At 45.4% G+C, this 21963-nt stretch overlaps 1 protein-coding gene across 1 annotated transcript in view; it reads left to right on the forward strand.

Annotated features, from left to right (window-relative positions):
• Window positions 1-4068: 4068 nt before the first annotated feature.
• Window positions 4069-21963, forward strand: part of MTMR10 (myotubularin related protein 10) — a 92083-nt gene continuing 74188 nt past the window's right edge. The window contains exons 1-2 of the mRNA XM_077263926.1: window positions 4069-4399; window positions 4710-4770. Coding sequence (XP_077120041.1) covers window positions 4343-4399; window positions 4710-4770 — 118 coding nt within the window. The 5' untranslated portion in view covers window positions 4069-4342. The remainder of the gene's footprint in view (window positions 4400-4709; window positions 4771-21963) is intronic.

Consider the following 21963-nt stretch of genomic DNA (forward strand, 5'->3'; position numbering starts at 1 on the left):
TGCTTCAACTGCGGCCTTGTCTACTGAACTTTCCGCTTCTTCCACTGTGCCACCGACCATCATCTCTACCCCACCGTGTGCCCAGATCAGGAGATCACGTGCCGAAGGACCCAGAGGATTCGTCGTCGCAAGGAGACAGTGCATCGTCCTTCTGCAGGACCGGATCGGAGACATCTCATGCCGCCGCCGAGGGATCTTCAAGCCACCTTCCTCCAATGCACAGAGACTGATAAGTTAACCTGTGATTTTCTTCTGCATTTGACTTTCCCCCATCCACAAGTTCACATCCTTTACCCCTCTGCTTGTACCATTAGTGTTTATATATATAAAGAACCTGTTAACCCTTGCTCTGCCTCCTGTGTGTCACAGCATCCTACGCACCTGCTAGCATCTTACATATCATCCTCTTTTCTACTCTCTCTACTGTACTATCTTTTGACATTTTTGCTTCCTCTAGAGCAGATAACTGAGATTAAATTGCATGCAGTACAGACAGTAGTGGAATTTCCTATAAGTGCACTGAACATAGTGAATAATGGGGATTTGAAAGCAGCCGGGGCACCTTCTATAAATTTATTCTTCATCATTACTGTCAACATTGCAGCATCTGGTCCCTTCCAGTGCTCTACAACAGCAAAGTGATGATTCAAATCTGGCAAAGGATTACAAGTTATACCACCTATGCATGGTGCTCACCACAGATAAGTTCCTTGGGGGTCTAGTTTCCAAAAATGGGGTTACTTGTGGGGGGTTTCCACTGTTTAGGCACATCAGGAGTTCTCCAAACGTGACATCGCGTCCGATCTCCATTCCAGCCAATTTTGGTTTGAAAAAGTCAAACGGCGCTCCTTCCCTTCCGAGCTCTGCCGTGTGCCCAAACAGTGGTTTCCCCCCCCACATATGGAGTATTAGCGTACTCAGGACAAATTGAACAACAACTTTTGGGCTCCAATTTCTCTTGTTACCCTTGGGAAAATAAAAAATTGGGGACTAAAAGATCATGTTTGTGGAAAAAATATGATTTTTTATTTTCACGCCCGGGTGTTATAAACTTTAGTGAAACACTTGTGGGTTCAAAATGCTCATCACACATCTGGATAAGTTCATTGGGGGATCTAGTTTCCAAAATGGGGTCACGTGTGGGGATTTTTCACTGTTTAGGCACATCAGGGGCTCTCCAAACGCGACATGGCATCCGATCTCAATTCTAGCCAATTTTGGTTTGAAAAAGTCAAACTGCACTCCTTCCCTTCCGAGCTCTTCCGTGCACCAAAACAGTGGTTTTCCCCCACATATGGGGTATCAGCGTACTCGAGACAAATTGGACAACAACATTATCTGTCCATTTTCTCCTGTTACCCTTGGGAAAATAAAGAATTGGGGACTAAAAGATCATGTTTGAGGAAAAAATAAGATTTTTTATTGTCACGCCAGGGCGTTATAAACTTTAGTGAAACACTTGGGGTTCAAAATGCTCACCACACATCTAGGTAAGTTCTTTGGGGATCTAGTTTCCAATATGGGGTCACTTATGGGGGGTTTCCACTGTTTAGGCACATCAGGGGCTCTCCAAATGCGACATGGCATCCGATTTCAATTCCAGACAATTTTGGGTTGAATAAGTTAAACGGCACTCCTTCCCTTCTGAGCTGAGGCAAGATTGCCTTGTGCAGGCATGTACTACGGAGGACAGAGAGTGAACTTCAATCCAATATTGCAGCCAGCATGCAGCCAGCTGGTAAGGAAAGGGTGAATCAAACACCCGAAAACCCCGCCCCTATGGCTGAAAATTGTTACCTCCAAATTCAGGTGACAGAGTCCCTTTAAACACCTGATCAGTTAATACACTTCTTGAATGTGATTTTGATCAGGTTGAGTGGAGCAGTTTTTAGAATGGTGTCACTTTTGAGTATTTTATACCATATAGACCCCTCAAAGTGACTTCAAATGTGATGCGGTCCCTAAAAAATGATTTTTTAAATTTTGATGCAAAAATGAGAAATCACTGGTCAACTTTTAACCCTTATAACTTCCTAACAAAAAAACAAACTTTGTTTCCAAAATTGTGCTCATGTAAAGTAGACATATGGGAAATGTTATTTATTAACTATTTTGTGTGACACATTTCTCTGTTTTAAGAGAATAAAAATTCAAAGTTTGAAAATTGCAAAATTTTCCAAATTTCCGCCAAATTTCCATTTTTTACACAAATAAACGCAAATCACATAGAAGAAGTTTTACCACTAACGTGAAGTACAATATGTCACGAAAAAACATTCTCAGAATTGCCAAGATCCGTTGAGGCATCCCAGAGTTATTACCTCATAAAGGGACAGTGGTCAGAATTGTAAAAATTGGCGCTGTCATTAATGTGCAAACCACCCTCGGGGGTAAAATCCGCCACTTTCAATTAATTTTCCGTCCAGATTTTATCCATAGATTTGAATTAGATGCAGAAAATCCACAGGTAAAAAAACTCATGTGCATTTTTAGTGCGGTCCTGCTGTGGAAACGTGCCAAACACGCATTTAATTCACAAATGAAGCTTTGATACAGCCAAATGCCAGGAAGTATCAAAAACAATGTTATTTTATTGAAAACATGACATATCAACAATAGACAGAACCTGCAGTGTAAAAAATGCATAAAAAATCCATGTAAAAGAGCAAACTCAAAAAGTTACTCAAAGGGGTGGTCCAAAACACAACTTCATTTTAATCCTAAAATCTTAAATAGAACCTAAATAGATCCCTATTTAATGCCATAATCGGAACGATTTTCTAATATACTTGATTTAAGAATTCCCCATCATTCCCTAACTACACTGAGGCTTCTTTTACACTTGCCGTGATTTTTGCGGGCCGTTTTTGCGGGCCTTTTTTGTGGGCCGTATTGCCGCAATTTTCACGGTCTCCCGCAAAAACGGGCCACAAAAATCTTGCAGATCGCAAAAAACGGTGTTGCGCAAAAATGGTATTCACGGTGCACCACAAAAACAAGCTTCTGTTGTTTTTGCCATGTTTGTTTTGGCCGTGTCCGTAAGCCGTGAAAAATATCGAGCAGGCTCGATATTTTTTCACGGCCGTAAATACGGCCCTCACAGTCATGGCGCTCTGACGAATTTTTGCAGCCCATTTTTACAGCCCCATAGAAATGTATTGGGGCCGAAAAAATGGGCCGCAAAAACACGGCAGGTGAAAAACTGCTTTTCTTTTATTACAAGTTCCTCTTTCATTACGCTTTGTTTGAGAATCCAAGTGCATGCTGGGATCCTGAAACCAAGCGCTATCAAAGAGCAGAGGCTGCCGTCACTACCACAGCACCTGCTCTCTGCCTGAAATGAAGCATCATTAGCGACACGATGCGCACAAAGACAGCGTTCTCGCTAGATAGCTCCGAACAGCTGAAAAGAGCTGGCAACAGAGTGCACTGTCAGTGCTCATTGTTGGAATCCCCAGAGTGCAGAGACCAAGACCAGCGCCAGCCCCAACATAATGCCACGTGTGGAGGCGGTACTGATCTCTGCATGCTGGATATTCATCTTACAACACAATACACAATAGCTCTGCACTCTGGCGCTGCGTTACTACCGAGCTGACCCATAGAGAGAGCGCACTGTCTTTGTGCACATCGCTCAGGGACCAGTCCATCCCAGAAAATCATTGTGGGCACAGAGGCTCAGGACAAAACCTTAAAAAAATAGACTCGTATGAACAGAAAATCGGAGTTTCCGTAGAAATCAATTGGAAGAATATTCCCAAGCCTTTTTGTGGCTATTTTCTAGTGAATCCACCTCAAAAGACTGTGTGAACATGCCCCTTATCAATTCTACAAAACGATATTCAGTCAATTTCACAAGAAATGTGGAGTATTCTCTCATTTCTATCATTATAGTATTATTATATTTTCTATTATTATTATTATTATTATTATTATTATTATTATTATTATTATTACTACACAGAACACCTTCCTCGGCTTATGTCTTGCGTTACAACACATTGCCACCAGATGGCAGTGCACGGCTCCGGAGCGGCGCTCCTGAATGCTTTTCTGCACATGTGCACAGATTGTGAAAAGAAAGGGACAGACTCACAGGAAATCAGAGAGAATGCAGATACAAAGTGCGTGTGGGAGTGAGACCCACAGAGGGAGATGTCTGTGCTGAGATCCCACAAAAGCCAGCAGGCTGCAGCCATGGAGCAGGCTGCACAGGTCCAGGGAGGCTAAGAGCAGCCGGAGCAGGGATTAGAGGACGCGCCGGTCCCTGGAGGCGCTGCAGGCGGGAGGGAGCAGCCTGTGGCCACCTAGCAGCAGCAGGAGCACTTGTCTGCCGGCCACAATGTTCTCCATTAGACAGCAGAAGCCGACCTTTCGCTCCTATCTCCTGCCTCCTCAGGTATGTGATGGCCTATAGCGCACACCTATACGGTGGGGAACTTGGGATTCTATCTACCTCTCTATGGGGGAGGGGCTCACTGCAAGACAAGTGTCACTTCTGAGCTAAACTTCACATTGACACTATAAAATCATAGTCTCACAACAGCTGGAGCACCACAACTCCCAGCAGCCGTTCTGACCCGTTGGGGGTTGTAGTCCACGTTTGCAGCCCGATCATCCACGCTATGCGTCGCACATGTGCTGCAGATGTCTAAACGCAAACGCCGCCTGGCCATATGTCGCTCATATATTTCTCCCATGTTTTCCAGCATGAAGACAAACTCAGCCCAGAAACCAAGCTTAGAAAGCTGAAGGCTGTGCTGCTGCCAGGTAAGGGGGCACGTGTGCGGTGGGCTCTGAGCGTGTCTGATTATTGTCCTGCCCGTCACTGCGTAACATTGGATTTCACCATGCTGGGAAACTGTCCACATTTTATTCCAAGCATGTGAAATAGTCAGAACCTGGAAGGAGAACATCACTGGTTGTGTGCGTTACCTCCAGCCAAGGTTATAGGGGCTCTCCGGACACAGGTGGTCAGCAGGCCCCGGAGAGCGGATCCAGCCAAGGTTGAGGTTACAGGGGCTCTCCGGACACAGGTGGTCAGCAGGCCCCGGAGAGCGGATCCAGCCAAGGTTGAGGTTACAGGGGCTCTCCGGACACAGGTGGTCAGCAGGCCCCGGAGAGCGGATCCAGCCAAGGTTGAGGTTACAGGGGCTCTCCGGACACAGGTGGTCAGCAGGCCCCGGAGAGCGGATCCAGCCAAGGTTGAGGTTACAGGGGCTCTCCGGACACAGGTGGTCAGCAGGCCCCGGAGAGCGGATCCAGCCAAGGTTGAGGTTACAGGGGCTCTCCGGACACAGGTGGTCAGCAGGCCCCGGAGAGCGGATCCAGCCAAGGTTGAGGTTACAGGGGCTCTCCGGACACAGGTGGTCAGCAGGCCCCGGAGAGCGGATCCAGCCAAGGTTGAGGTTACAGGGGCTCTCCGGACACAGGTGGTCAGCAGGCCCCGGAGAGCGGATCCAGCCAAGGTTGAGGTTACAGGGGCTCTCCGGACACAGGTGGTCAGCAGGCCCCGGAGAGCGGATCCAGCCAAGGTTGAGGTTACAGGGGCTCTCCGGACACAGGTGGTCAGCAGGCCCCGGAGAGCGGATCCAGCCAAGGTTGAGGTTACAGGGGCTCTCCGGACACAGGTGGTCAGCAGGCCCCGGAGAGCGGATCCAGCCAAGGTTGAGGTTACAGGGGCTCTCCGGACACAGGTGGTCAGCAGGCCCCGGAGAGCGGATCCAGCCAAGGTTGAGGTTACAGGGGCTCTCCGGACACAGGTGGTCAGCAGGCCCCGGAGAGCGGATCCAGCCAAGGTTGAGGTTACAGGGGCTCTCCGGACACAGGTGGTCAGCAGGCCCCGGAGAGCGGATCCAGCCAAGGTTGAGGTTACAGGGGCTCTCCGGACACAGGTGGTCAGCAGGCCTCGGAGAGCGCATCCAGCCAGGGTTGAAGTTACAGGGGCTCTCCGGACACAGGTGGTCAGCAGGCCCCGGAGAGCGGATCCAGCCGAGGTTACAGGGGCTCTCCGGACACAGGTGGTCAGCAGGCCCGTGAGAGCGGATCCAGCCGAGGTTACAGGGGCTCTCCGGACACAGGTGGTCAGCAGGCCCGTGAGAGCGGATCCAGCTGAGGTTACAGGGGCTCTCCGGACACAGGTGGTCAGCAGGCCCGTGAGAGCGGATCCAGCTGAGGTTACAGGGGCTCTCCGGATACAGGTGGTCAGCCGGCCCGTGAGAGCAGATCCTGACACACGGGGGCCGGAGACTTCTGATGTGTGATTACAGATGAGAAAAGATCGTCGCTTATATGTTCTTCTTCTATGTAGTGATCGGGGCAAGCCTAATAAGTGTTCTAGTCCACAAGCCTTTATTGGAAGACCACTGTAAACCGTATACACCTGAAACTAGGCTGCGAGCACTAAGCTGCCTTTGGTTCTGAATTTTGAAGCTTGATACATTTCCTGAGTCTCGTGCACACTGGATCTGTACACCAAGCCAAGAGTAGGCAGAAGAGCGTCTCCTGATGTACATTATCACATGTCAATAGGCCACCATTCACCAGACTGCAGACAAAAGTGTTCTTTCAGCCTCCGTCTGGCAAGTAAGCCAATGTATAGAAAGCCCACATACTTCAGAGAGGTGTATACCGTGCAGTATGTGTCTGTACAGTACATCCCTATGGTGGACACCTGCCTGCAGGATCCATCCTGACTGTGCTTACTGTCGGGTGTATAATTCCTGAGCCAATTACCGGAGTGCCGACCCAGCCTAAGAATTACTGAATTTCTGCACTTGGCCTAATACTTCAGCTTAAAGAGAACCTGTCATGTAAAATAATGCTATTAGCCTGCAGACATGGGGTTAATCTGCAGGTTAATAGTGTTCTGACACCGTGCAGCGCCGTCACTGAGAGCCAGGAGGAAATGTACCTCATTCCCCGTCCCCCCCAGTAGTGTTCGTCTTCCAGTCACAGGGGTTGCGGCTCCGTTTTGGTCACTGCTCTGTGTATAGAGAGCAGTCTCTGCAGCGTGCCCCCGCCCTGACTAAGAGCTGACCCGTCACGCGGTTACCGCCGCACTCTCTATACACTGAGCGGTGATTGAAGCCGTGCCAGCGCCACCCCTGTGTCTGAAAGAGCAAGCTGCCGGGAATGGAATAAAGATCATTTCCTCCCGGCAGCGGGGCTCTCAGTGCAGGAGCCGCACGGTGTCAGAACACTATTAAGCTGCAGGCTGACACCATAGATACAGGATAACAGTGTTATTCCACATGACCGGTTGCCTGTAGCATTCCTGTAGGCCTCCAATAACTAGATGGAGACATTGGACCCGGTTCATCAAACCTTTCATTCGAGAATTCTGGTGTAAAAGCTTTTGAAAAGTCGTTACAATCGCGTGCAACTCGGAGTTGTGCATACATTTTTTAACTTTTGATGTCTTCACCCCAGTTTTTCGTGAAGCTGGCATCCACGTCGGGGGCATGATACACAGGTGTGTAATTCATGAGGACCTGTGACATTCCCTGCACCACAAATCTAACTTCAGTGCCTGACTGGGGGGAGACTTACGGCGTAGTGCAGGGCGGTGCGTGCCATGTGTCAGACGCTCCTGATTCCTCTACATAAATCAGGAGCGTCTGACTCCAGCATTCCTCCTCATCAATACCCACACCGACAGCGCTGGTCTTGATGAATCGGGCCCTTAGAGTGTATTCTTTTGGACTCCATCTGGTTGGTATTTCTTTGCATTTGTCTGTAAAAGAAAAGTGCAGCTGAGTGGGATTTCCGATATATAGAGCCATTGCAAAAAAAAGTATACCATGCAGTACTTTGCTACATGTGTGCACACTGGCTCCTTGGTGAACAGATGCACCGATCTCCACCTGTCTACAGCCGCTGACGTGTACATTTCTGTAGCATATGCCTGATAGTAGCTATAAATGCTGTCTCTCTAGCCTTAGGCCTCATTCACACCACAGGTTTTTTTTTCCCCATGTACAAGACAAACTGACCGAGTTTTGTGCTATTTGTGAAAAGCGAGGCTAGCACTCGTACGTGAATAACTGATGTGTAAATGAGCCCTCAGGGTAATCTACAGCCAGTTTATGCCCTGTTTAGACTGGCCAACTGCACTTCCAGAACGACCATCATTGTTCTCGGCAGCACATCATCCTATTTACATGACGATGTGCTGCCGAGTGATAATTTCTAAGCAGGCTTAATAAATTCATTTTGCTCATTCGCTGGGTGATTGGCAGCCTGTTTAGACTAGAAACGCTTTTTTCGCGATTCTAGGCCTGTCGACATGCGATGCCGCTCACATGACTATCTAGGAACGCTCGATCCTGATTATCGGCCAGTGTAAATGTACTCGTAGGCTATGTTCACACGTTGCGTTTTTGCAGCGTTTTCTTTTCTTCATTTCTAAATGCAAATTTTCAGCTGCTTTTCACAGTATCCAGGAAAGTCTGAGATTTCAGAAATCTCATGCATAATTTTTTTTCCTGACTTTTGTCAAAGGGCTACACTTTTGCAAAATGCAACATGTCCCTTCTTTCAGCGTTTTTCACCCATTGAAGGCAATGGGTAGTTAAACAGAAAAAAACGCAGATATCAGGTTTTGGTGCCAGGACAGGATGAAGTTGAATAATCATTTGTTTATTTTTTTTTTTTATGCACTAAACTTAATTGGCTGTAAATAAAATATAAACCCAGGTGGGTATGATATTTCTATATATCCCTGTCAATGTGCTGGGACTGTAATATGCAACATCAAAAACGCACCAAATACTCAATCATGGGAACGTTAGCCTTATCTGTAGCAGTATAACAGACTGGCTGGCGTGCACAGTGACTTAGGGCATCGGTGATACTTGGCGTGGAGTTGTGTGGCAGCTGGGCAGTCTGTAACTGGATGTTGCTGCTGAAACTGCCAAAACTTATAGTTGGCTCCAAGTTTCTCAAGATGCTAAGTTTCCAGTTGGAGTGAGACTTAGCCTAGCACATGACGTCTGCCAGTGTAGTCTGCGTGTGTCCATGAGGCTGGAAAGCCGGGTGTTAGGGTATGTGCACGCATTGCGGATTTGGCTGCAGATTCGCTGCAGTTTTCCATGTAAACCTGTGGAAAACCAAAACCGCAGTGCACATGCTGCGGAAAATACTGCACGGAAACGCTACGGTTTATTTTCTGCAGCATGACAATTCTTTGTGCGGATTCCGCAGCGTTTTATATCTGCTCCTCAATAGGAATCCGCAGGTGTAAAAACGCAGGTGAAATCCGCATAAAAAACGCAGGAAATCCGCAGGTAAAACGCAGCGCATTTTACCTGCGGATTTTTCAAATCTGGTGTGGAAACATCCGCAACGTGGGCACATAGCCTTAGGTTATCGGCCCCTTGTAAACTTGGCTCTTGTTACTTGGTGATAGAGGGTATTTTTTCCCTCTGTATACTTTTTCCTATGGCTGCAGTACATTATTTTCTGCTGGATTGGCCCTTCCACTGCAGTGTGAGAAAGTTATTAACTATCCACATGATAGGAGATGTCTTTTTAGTTTGGTGGTCCGACCACTGTGACCCCCTCGTCAGAGCACTTCTATCCTCCATAAAATGGAGTAGCAGTGTGCATGTACAACCACCACTCATCCATTCTCTGGGGTCTGCCGGATTCTCCATCAGGGACAGGAAATTGTGACCCCTGCAAGTATAAACACACCTGTAATGAAGCGGCCATAGGGAGAGTGCGCTGCTGGGCGTTTCTGATGAACATACTGCGTGTGTTTAGGGTGCGTAACATTTCCAGGATCTCTGTTTTCTGTAGATGAATAGAAATATCGTTTACAACCAAAACTGGTTACATAAAAATGAAAAAAATGTTAATTTGCCTTCGACAAATCTGCCTTAGGTTTTTCTGAGACTTCTGTGTAGAAACCTTAAATGGCACCTTGGATTAGTTGTAGGCGACTGCCGTCCCTTCACCAGCTACTCCTCCCCATTCCACAATGTATATTGGCCAGGCCGAGTATTCTTGTGTTTTCAGTGGGGAGAGAGGCTAAAGCTGCTGCCAGGCTCTTCTGGCGGAGGCTCGTCTCCCAAGAGAACAGTAGTATTGGGCATTTCCATTGATGCTGCCCAATTCTTCTCTTCATTGCCAGCATCCATTGGGGAGAGTCAGGAGGCCCCATACACATTGGATGTTTGGCCAATTTTAATGTGTACGGGGGACCAGTTTCTACTGCAGATTGCTCACATAATTCAGTAATAAACATTATTTCATGGGACATTTTTCCATGAGCTTGTGAAATGTCAGGAACAGAATCCTGTATGTGTGGCTTTTTTCTCATTTTTAATATGTGCGCAAAATAACCTTTGTGGGTTGCCTTTAGCGAGGTCTCTTCTATCCAGTGTGGTTGCACAAATTCAGTTCCCTAATAAACCGTCCCCACACTGAGCATGCTGCAGAATCCGTCACGGCTATTCTCTGCTGCAGTCATGAGGTCCAAGGTGCTCTCATAACTTACCCCTCTACATTCGCAATGAGCAATATGATCCGTTTTAGAGGGGGTCGAATGCTGCATTTCAGGGAAGACGTCACTTTCCATTTCAGCTTCTCAAGATCAACTACACAAAGAGCATTAATAAAATATTCATTTTCAGTAGAAGACTGCTGACACCTTTTACATATGTCAGTGTTCACTTTGATCTGAAAATGTGTTTTTATTATTATTTATTCTTTATTTTCAGAGCCAGTGATATTCCATTTAGAATCTTCTGTTTCATGCCTCTTCCCAAGTAATAAATAAGCATCATATATCTGCCCGCCATGGGGTCTTTATCAAGGTAACGCAGCACCCCTATTGTAAGTCAGTGGAGTTATAGGGGCGAAGCCTTCGGTGTCCTTTGTGTGATGGTTTGGGAAGAGCTTTGTGGCCGCTGTTCACAGGTTTAATATAAGCCTTGTCCCCTTGTGTAGCAATCTTAGGTTAGGGTCTCATGAGAGTATGTTCCCTCATCTGAGAGAATCAGGCCTAATATGGTGACCACACTCCGACCAGAGTGTGATCCAATTCTCTCAGTTGAGAAGATGGAGAAAAATTGCATCTTCTCCATTCTGTCAGTGAAAATTGGACTGCACTCAGATGTCATCCGAGTGCAGTCCGATGTTTTCCACGGCCTCATTGACTTGTATGGCTGACTGCAATTGAAATTTCTGATCACTCTGGCATGTTTTTTTTTTTTTTTCTCGGACTGCCCCATTCCGAAGGATAAATGTGATGTGCGCCGCCCTATAGAACAACTTTGGTCCAAGATAAAACATCAGACCGCACTCTAACTGAAATAATGTTCATGTGTATGAGCCCTTATAGCTGAAATTTGCCACTTTTTTTTCCATAAAAAAAAAGATAATCAATTTTACACAAAACACAACATAGTTACCATGCACAGAAATGGGATATTACATTGTATCCAGTTACTGTCGTAATATGCTAAGTGGCAAAGACTTTACTGGGTGACTGATAAATAAATCATGAAACAAAGTAGGTCTGCTATATGCCCATCATTGAAAAGGGTTTTACTGTCTGTAATACGATCCATCGAAGGACTCTTGTTCATAAGGAGAATGAGAAAAAAAAAAGAAAAAAAAAATGTGAAATATGGTTTACAGCATTTTCAGCTAAAATAACACCCAGGATTTTTTTCCTCTGACTCTGAAGTTAAAATTCTTTTCAAGTGGAAATGTCAGATGCGTTATGTCATACTTAAAGGTAAGATGGGGTTCCTGCGAGGGGCGCCGACCTGGAGAAGATAGACCTGGATGGTTAATGTCAGACGCAGTGTAAATTCTGATGAAGATGAATGGCGTGTGTGCACAGACATTAACAGAGCAAAAATGTTTTGATTGTAACTTAATCATCTGCCAATCTGCTGAATAAGGGCTTCATTGGAAATGCAGTGTAATGCTACTGATCGGCCCTGTAAAGCGAGGTTGTAACCAGATTTCACAAACTGGTCTACTCTGAAAATTCATATCAGAATGGCTGTATAATCCTAAAATAATATTGTGCAGTCCAACTATAGCTTTTGACATAGGTGTCCAAAGTAAATACACCAGTCGCATCAGGTCTATTTGATATGTTTGCATTGTAAATTCTGGTGACATTTGTGTGGTGAATGTATTAGAAGTCCGACACAAAGCGTTACAGAGACCCTCAACCATCCCATTTCTTGGAAGCAGAGAAACTATGCTTATTCTGTAAGGTCTTTTATTGTCTGTACACGTTCCCTCTGTAATGTAAAGTGCTGCGGAATATGTTGGTGCTATAGTAATAATTATTATAAAGAGCACTGAAGTACTATTGCCTTATAGTGCTAGGCCACACTGTATACCTACTGCTGACTTTAATACCCCCCCCAAACCTGGCTACCTAAGCATAAGATGTAAGGGTCTTAGTATATTTTCCATATTCAGCTTTGTTTGGAGAGAGGCAGATTTTCTGGATCCTGAAGGCGGCGGTCCCCCTTTAGTGATCAGTGTGTGTGGCTTACAAACATTCCTGGTGTGGCTGAGATGTCGCGTCTTCCAAAAACGTAGCTGTATTAGAAATGGCTTGTTGTGGCTTAAAAGGGATTGTCCACAACTCCTCAATCTCTCTCCCACCAAGTATAATAACACCTATCCTTCCTCCAGTGCTGTTCCAGCTGTGTTGACACTGGCTCTCCCAGGGCTTACGTAGCACTTCGTCAGGTGATTCCTGTGGACGATCTGCAAGCGCTTTACTGTCCCCTGCTTTCAGACATATCGCATACCCGGAGAAGGTGAGAGCTTTAGTTGATCTCTCACTTCCTCTGGATGCCTGATTTACTCATAGGGGACAGTGAAGTGGCCGCAGTGATCACTAGACATAATTATGTCATGCGATCCCTGGGAGATCTAGTTCCGACACAGCTAGAACCCCCTTTAACAAGGGTGTATGTACATGGCACGTGTTTGCAGTAGATTTTTCATCAATGAATCGTCTTCCAGCATGACTGCTGTGCCTGCGATTTTATGACCCCCAAATCCACACAATGTGGAGACCTTTCCCACACTGTGAAATCCGTAACCTGTCAATTTATGCTGCAGATTATAAAGTCGGTGGTATTACTGCAGCGTTTCCTCAGCAAAAGCCTCACTATTGAATTCTGTGAGTCTCCCCAAACTATGTTGCACATTTTCTATGTAATTTCTGCCCAAAATACATATTTTGTGACCTTCCCCTGGGCAAGCAATGAATGTCTAATAACTTTGTTATTCACGTTGAACCGGCTGCTACTTTTACCATTTGGCTGCCGTTACCTCAGCCTTGCCATAACTGCTCGCGGACCAGTTTTTGGGCCTCCAGCCTTCTAGTTCACCCACTGTGGCCTGTTGTAAGAGCGCTGGTATGCTTTCTTTTCTCTCCGAGTGTATTATATCATGTCACCTTTTGTTTGAATGCATTCATGCGAGCAGCCATGAGGCCGAGAATTCAGGGGCCTAGCACTCAGATGGGACTTTAGTTTCTGCTGGCCGGTTGACTTAAGTTATTTTCTTTATCATTTTCCTGACATTGGATTGCCCGGCAACGCTACCTCCCATGGCTGTTACCAGGGTAGAAGGCAAGAATGCCGACTAGATGGCGAGTTTGCCTTTCTCTCTGCGAAGTAGGAGTCTGCTGAGGAAGGCAGCGTGTGCCCTGAATGGTTATCATGGTGTCGTCCTCTTCTGCGCCAGCCATTTCTAGACCACGTCTGGGAGGAGGTGTCTGATAGAGAGAGCCACTTAACGCAATAAATATCTACATGTTAATTATGTCTAAATTAGCTACTTCAAGAGCCCTGTGAAGAAACAATGAGTCTGGATTCAGATGGCTGTGTCTTTGGTCAGTGTGCAGTCCATGTGCTCAACAGGCCCAATAATAACGTGCACAGCAGGGATATTTGCACATGGGCCCACAGGCAGTATGGTTAAAAAATATCAGCATGCCCTGTTCCTGCCAGTTTTCACCAGTTCATGTCAAGTGCTGGTAGCTCTGGCATGCAGATGTGCGCATGGAAAGGGTCACATCCACAGTTTGCGAATAGGACTGCCCCAAGTTTTGGTACAGCCGCCTGCCTCCGTTATAATTTTGGGGCCATGTTTTAGTTGCAGTTTTGCCCCTCACTTGTGTCAGTAAAAAAAAAAGATTGATAAACTCTCCCAAAAGAAAGCTTCTACTTTTTCCAATAGAGAAGCCTGTAGGAAAATGCATGAAAGAATGGCCGTCCTAGAGCAACCAGCGTTTGGAAAATGAACACCAGAGGCCTAGAAAATGTGTGTATTTTATACATTTCATATGGGTAACTCCCAGCATTTTTGTGGAAAAATGAATGTGTGAAAGTGCCCAAAAAACTGCATTTCATCAGTGTTTGGTGAGCTTCTCCTATCCATTACCATGTTAATCATTGACAGCTCAACGACTGATGCCATTTACCGTATTCCGCCTTGTCACTGACCTTGAACAGGTGATTTTCATCCTTGACACAGATGGTAAAAGAAAAACAAAATTTTTTTGCGGATCTTCCCTGTAGACTACAATGGGTGTGTTCTAGCCATAAAAACCACGGAGAGAGCATGTACATGAAGAACGTGCATCTATGAGGCCTGAAACTGCTCTGCGGCTAGGCCAATTTTATCTGCTGAGGGTTATGATAATCTGTGTGATAAGTTATTTTATATCCTGCCTGTCTGCTGTTATATGAAAAGCAAAAAAATCCCCTTCTCTTAATTAGACGTGGGGGAGGGGTGATTTTTTATTTTTTTTTAAAGCTCATAAGTCAATGGACACTACAGGGCAAATGAGTGCTAGCTAAATCCAATGGCCACATGATTTTTTTTCGACGTAGTGATAGATTTTTCTTAAATAATGGCTTCTTGTTATCGCACAAGGGCTTACTTGTGTACTACTTCTGTATTTGGTAAGAAGAATATCAGATAATTGCTGCTTTACTTGTACCTTTAATACCGTCCTGCGTTACCCCCAAGGAGGATAGCCTATTTACCGGTATGTACGGTATTTATAGCTATCAATAGTCAGAATTCAGCTAACATAGGTATGTATTCTGATACTTGTCGGATCTCAGGTAATAGGCAGGCTAATTAAAGCCTGAGCCAGGTATTACTTTGGAGTACAACCTGTTGTTTCACATCGCATGGAGAGGTTTACACCATTCTTATTATTCTGGGCAGTAATTGCCCAGTATCGATGACAGCCTGTGAACATGACATACCGGTTTCTGAGCAGCTGCAGTAATGTTCCCCAGCTGTGGCAGCCGTATCTGCATTGGATGACGTACAGCTGTGTGCAGGTAAAGTACATTAGCCTGGGGCATCTTATTCATTTCCATTTTGTATGTTCCGTAAGGTGTTTTTCATATTAAATCTACTCCTGATCCCGTCCTTCCCTCCTGTCTGGCGATGGCGTGCAGGCATGCACATGGCATTCTTGGCTCCATTGGACCTACATCTTCTGCACAGGTTCTATTCTAAAGAGCCGTGTTGGCGCTGTGATGTCCGATTGTGTGGGAGAATGAAAACTCTTTGGCTACGTTCACACGTTGCGGAAAGTCTTGTGGATTTTTCCGGACTGATTTTGGTAAATCCACAGGTAATCTGCACTGCCGGATTACCTGCTGGAATTACCGCGGTTTTTCCATGGTTTTTGTGCAGATTTCACCTGCGGTTTTACACCTGCGGATTCCTATTATGGAGCATGTGTAAACCGCTGCGGAATCCGCACAAAGAATTGACAAGCTGCGGAATAAACAACGCAGCGTTTCCGCATGTTTTTTTCCGCAGCATGTGCACTGTGGATTTTGTTTTCCATAGGTTTACATGGTACTGTAAACGCATGGAAAGCTGCTGCGAATCTGCAGCTGCCAATCCGTTGCAGATCCGCAGCAAAATCCGCAGCGTGTGCACATAGCCTTTCAGATAAAGGTGTTGTCCACTACTACAAATTAAAGGGATTGTCCTTTAAAGTACTCCTCCGATTGTAAAATAAAAATGTATACTTGCGTACTGCACAAGCGCCATTGTAGAGAGGGGGCTCCCAGGGCAAGCATGACATTGAGCCCCGGGACTGCTGACTAGTAACCTGCATGTGACACGGCAAGTCGCATTCTACTGGACAGGATTTTATTTTAATTGGGGCCCTGAAATGTTATCCAGTGGTTCACTTCTCCAAAAATTGTAGAAAGTAAATGGAGATCATTTGCTTGTTCAACGCTTGCAACTGCAAAAAGAAGGGGTGGAAATTCAAGTCCTAAATAGGCATGGCTTTAAGGTAATTTCCACGGCTGTTACCAGTCTCCTAACTAAAATATTAAACTTCTCACTCATCTGGCATCTTTCCCTCCTTATTAAAAGGAGTATTCCCATCTCCAGGATCCTATCCCAGTATGTAGTAGGTGTAGTAGTTATAATAGCAAAGACCTCCAATTAGAAATGTAGCATGTTGTGTGTGTTTGGCTTTTTTTTTTTTTTTTTTTTTTTTTTTTAAATTCGCTATGACTCTTTCCTCATGTGCAGGCATTGCAGGACCTTAGGTATCCATGGTTAAGTCCACTGAGAAAATGACAGTTAGCTAGTTGCTAGTGGTTGAAACCATGGATATCTAAAGTCCTGCAATGACTGCACATGAGGAAAGAGTCATAGCGAATTAAAAAATCTATACTACATTTCTAATTGGAGGTCTATGGGAATAGCCTTTTAAACACACCAGCATACATCCTTTACTTAAAGGGAACCAAAATCGAAGATGAGCTAAGCCCACCGGCATCAGGGGCTTATCTACAGCATTCTGTAATGCTGTAGATAAGCCCCCGATGTATCCTGAAAAATAAGAAAAATGGGTTATATTATACTCACCCAGGGGCGGTTTCGCTGCGGTCCGGTCCGGGGCCTCCTATCTTCATAGGATGACGTCCTCTTCTTTGCTTCCTGCTGTGGCTCCTGCGCAGGTATACTTTGTCTGCCCTGTTGAGAGCAGAGCAAAGTACAGCAGTGCGCAGGCGCCGGGCCTCTCTGACCTTTCCCGGCGCCTGCGCAATGCAGTTCTTTGCTGTGCCCTCAACAGGGCAGACAAAGTACGCCTACGCCGGAGCCGCATCATGAAGACAAGAAGAGGACGTCATCCTATGAAGATGGGAGGCCCCCGGACCGGACCTCCCCCCCAGGTTAGTATAAGCTAACCTCTTTTTCTCCTCTTTCAGGATACATCGGGGGCTTATCTACAGCATTACAGAATGCTACTGTAGATAAGCCCCTGATTCTGGTGGGCTTAGCTCATCTTCGATTTTGGGGGTGACAGGTTCCCTTTAAGAAGCCATCCCTCAACCAAAGCTGTACTGCTACCTATAGACCTGTCTCTAATATTCCCTTCATCTCTACTGAAAGTGCTCTCACTAAAGTCTCTAATGATCTACTAACTGCTAAATTATCAGTACCATCCACCTTTTGTGTCTCCCCTTTTCCCCATAGACTATAAGCTTGCGGCCAGGGCCCTCATTCCTCTTGGTATCTTATTGATTTCTGTAATTTGTTATGCTGTAATGTCTATTGTCTGTATAAGTCCCCTCTAAAATGTAAAGTGCTGCGGAATATTTTGGCACTGTAGAAATAAAATAATTATAGGTAATGGCTGCTCGTGTTGGAGTATTGGAATAAATTCATATTTGTGTCATATCTATCTACGGTATCTATCTATTGTCTAAGGGGTACTTCCGTCTTTCTGTCGGCAACTTCCGTCACGGATATTCATTCGCTGATTGGTCTCGCCAGCTGCCTGTCATGGCTGCCGCGACCAACCAGCGACAGCCACAGTCCGATTAGTCCCTCCCTACTCCCCTGCAGTCAGTGCCCGGCGCCCGCTCCATACTCCCCGCAGTCACCGCTCACACAGGGTTAATGCCAGCGGTAACGGACCGCGTTATGCCGCGGGTAACTCTCTCCCTTACCGCCGCTGTTAACCCTGTGTGACCAAGTTTTTACTATTGATGCTGCCTATGCAGCGTCAATAGTAAAAAAATGTAATGTTAAAAATAATAAAAAATCATTATATACTCACCTTCCGCCGCCTTTCCCGCATGCAAGCTGCAGGTTCCGTTGGCAAGGATGCTATGCGCGAAGGACTTGCCATGACGTCACGGTCATGTGACCGCGACGTCATCACAGGTCCTGCGCTCATACCAACCCTGGGACCGGAAGGACTACAAGGGGCCCTCGGAAGGTGAGTATGTTTATTTTTTATTTTTTAACCCGTGACATACGTGACTGGCCAATATACTACGTGGCTCTGTGCTGTATACTACGTCACTGGCCAATATACTACGTAACTGGGCAATATACTACGTGGCTGGGCAATATACTACGTGGACATGCATATGCTAGAATACCCGATGCGTTAGAATCGGGCCACCATCTAGTTGTTCATATAAAACCGTTGAACATTTTATCGCTAATTTGATTACATGGGATCGCAGACACCACAGGACACCCCACATGAATATAACCCAATAAAGACTACAGACTCTTTTGATGAATTTTGAAACTAAGAAACATGGAGTCAGAATAATCTGTCTATAGTATATACAAATATTTGTATTGTTACATAATACAATAGCAATTATTAAAATACTTTTCAGCCAAAATTAGTAGTAATACAAAGGCACTAAGGTAGATTGTGAAAGACTCGGGTAAAGCGAGTCTGGGAGTCAACACGTAACACTATAGTGTAAGGATTGGGGGAATCCTATTCCTGAAAGAGTATACCCAAATAAATAATTACAGTAATACACCTTAAAGGTCGTGAGTGAAATATCTGGTTCTTATGTGGCACCCCTGAGGGTCCAGCGCCACAGAGGTACTGCACCTCAGCCAGAGGTGTGGTATCCCACTCTGGGGTAAGGAGTGGGCACTACCCGGTACCCGCATACTAGCATCCAACACCACACCACTCCAGGCTAGGGGATCTGGATGGACCCTGTTTAGGCTCAGGCTGGATGGGAAACTAGGTAGAGGGTGTGGGGGGAAGAAGTAGACAATGGTAGGAGACCTGAGGTAGAGAGACAGTTGGAATTGAGGAGTTGTCATGGAAACGGGAGGAGAAGTGGAGACAAGGGCTCTGGGGAATTGCACTGACCCCGGAGCAGAGCACTGACAAGAAAGACGCCAGAGTTCTTGGCTGTGCGGGTGCTGTATGCCCCGACAGCCGAATCTGGAGGGCAGGGGATTGCAAGCTACCTGGCCACACTGAACACCCGGAAGCACTGCAGCAGACCAAGAGCCTGGGGCTGACACTGATCAAGCAGTGCCCGTGATAGGCTCGTGCTGTCTGCCATACTTAACTTCTTCCATCTGCGTCTCCGGCTGGCTGTGACGCCTCTGACAGGACTCTCAGGGTTTATATCCTCTTCTAATTCCCACTTAAACACCTTCTGCCAATCAAATGTCTGTTTTTCAAAATTGCACGATCAGCTGATTTGGCTAAATAAGAATCCAGAAAGTGGGCACAATTAACCCTTCTTGCCAATACCAGATTAACCTGAGGTAAATTATAGAGGGGAGAAAAAGGAGCAAAAAAGCTTAATCTACTGAACTCTGCCTTTTGTAAGGCCTCAAAAAACAGGGGAGAGAGAGAATGGTGTACATGGTGCCGTGAGCCCATGCATCCCCAACGCCAATTGCTCTGAAGGGGGGTCCTATACATTCTCTTTGTACTGGATCAATGGAATTGTTTTACAGCACTATGAATTCATGTATTCAAAATAATTAGCACTTATGGGATCTGAAAGTTAAGCGCATCTACACCTCAGATTATCTGTCTGTGTTCACACAGTGCACCATGTTACGCTGTAACTATCGCTATTCAATCATTTTATTGTTTAACCCCTTCACCCTAGAGCCTGTTTTCACCTTCATGGCCACCCCAAATTTTACAATTCTGACCAGTGTCACGTTATGTGGTAATAACTCTGGATTACTTCAACGGATCTCACGGATTCTGAGAATTTCTCATGACATATAGTACTTCATGATAGTGGTAAAATTTGTTCTATATGACTTACATTTATTTGTGAAAAAATCGGAAATTTTACTTTTTATGCTCTTCAAACCAGAGCGTTATGTCACTCAAAATAGTTAATAACATTAACATTTGATCATCATTCTCCATGTATGCTCCATTTTCAATAGACTTCTATACCTACTGTAGATCTTTATTTATGGCCCACTATGTTTTACCTGATGCTTCTCATGCAACTCTTTTGTATGTGTTGTATATAGTTAGAGAAGTGGTGGGGAACATTAGTCTGCGTTTTAACAGCAGACGGCTCTTTCATTTCCTCTTGGTCCACGAGCACATAGCATTCACCAGCGTCTTTTGTGGCGTCCGTGCCGCGGCCCCAGCTTCTATTGTGGCGTCCGTGCCGCGGCCCCAGCTTCTATTGTGGCGTCCGTGCCGTGGCCCCAGCGTCTATTGTGGCGTCGTGTTAACACTGATAACACACATGACATTGTGTGTTATCAGTGTGAACGTGTACGGCACACGTTTTGTCCATGTTGTGCAGAAACAACTGGCATGTCTGCGGGTTTTTTACATGGAAATTATGCTGATGCCCACTATTTTACATACTGAATATAATATAGTTTGAAAAAAATAAAATTAAACTCACACTCATCAGGCAGGCTGCCTATAGCATGATACAGGGATAATATGCATATTTTCGTTTTATTTAGACATATAGTTTTGTGTGAGTTCCGATAGATGCTACTGCACAGGCTCTGGCGCCATTCTTGCAGAGAAAAAAAGAATTTGGCTCCATCAAGATGGCGCCTGCGCAGTAGCTTCTTTCCAATAGAAGCCTGATGAAGCCTAATTTATTTATTTTTTTTACTCTGACACAATTTGTTAAACAAGACTGTCTAAATAAAACGAAAATATGCATATTGTCCCCCTGTATCGTGCTACAGCGCAGGCTCCGCCGCCTGCCTGGTGAAATGTGATTTTTATTTTTTTATTTTTATTTTTTTATTTAAACAATATTATATTCAGTATGTAAAGTAGGGGGCAGGTCAGTGAGGGATCAGTGACCTGTCAGCAGTCTGCATTATGAATAGCAAATCAGAGCACCACATGAAGACCCCCAGAGGCTGCCCGGGGCACGAGCATATCATTAATGCAAAACTGAAAATAAAGATTAAACAATAACCACAAGACTGATATCATCAACCAAGGTATAATTGTAATCAGTATAACAGAGCCAACTTGACACTCTGTAGGTTACTGTGTACAATCCTGCTGACAGGTTCCCTTTAAGGGTATGTGCACACGTTCAGGTTTTTTCGTGATAAAAACGCTATAAAAACAAATTAAAAACGCATACATTATGCATCCTATCATTTAGAATGCATTCTGCATGTTTTGTGCACATGGTGCGTTTTTTTTTCCCGCGAAAAAAATGCATCGCGGTAAAAAAAGCAGCATGTTAGTTAATTTTGCGGATTTTCCACGTTTTTCCTGCAATTCTATGCATTTGGAAAAAACGCACAAAAAACGCGTCAAACGCATAAAAAAAGCATGCGGATTTCTGGCAGAAATGTCCGTTTTTTGTCAGGAAAATTTCTGCTAGAAATCCTGACGTGTGCACATAGCCTAAAGGGACTGTCAGCACAGAATAATTGTTGAAACCAAGTACCACTGCTTCAAGCGCCCAACGCTTCATGGCAGGGCCAATCACTTACATACACCTTCCTTCCAGCTTATTTTCCACCCTACTCCTCCCGTCTCTGGCTCTATGATGCCATAGCTGTCAATCAAATAAGGAGGGGGTAGAGACAGAGTGACAGCAAGCAGGGGGGAAAGTGAATGTAAATGATTGGCCCCTCCATGAAGCTCCGAGCCGCGGGACTTGGTATGAACAGTCA

This window comes from Ranitomeya variabilis, chromosome 5 (assembly GCF_051348905.1).
Source record: "Ranitomeya variabilis isolate aRanVar5 chromosome 5, aRanVar5.hap1, whole genome shotgun sequence".
NCBI lineage: Eukaryota > Metazoa > Chordata > Amphibia > Anura > Dendrobatidae > Ranitomeya > Ranitomeya variabilis.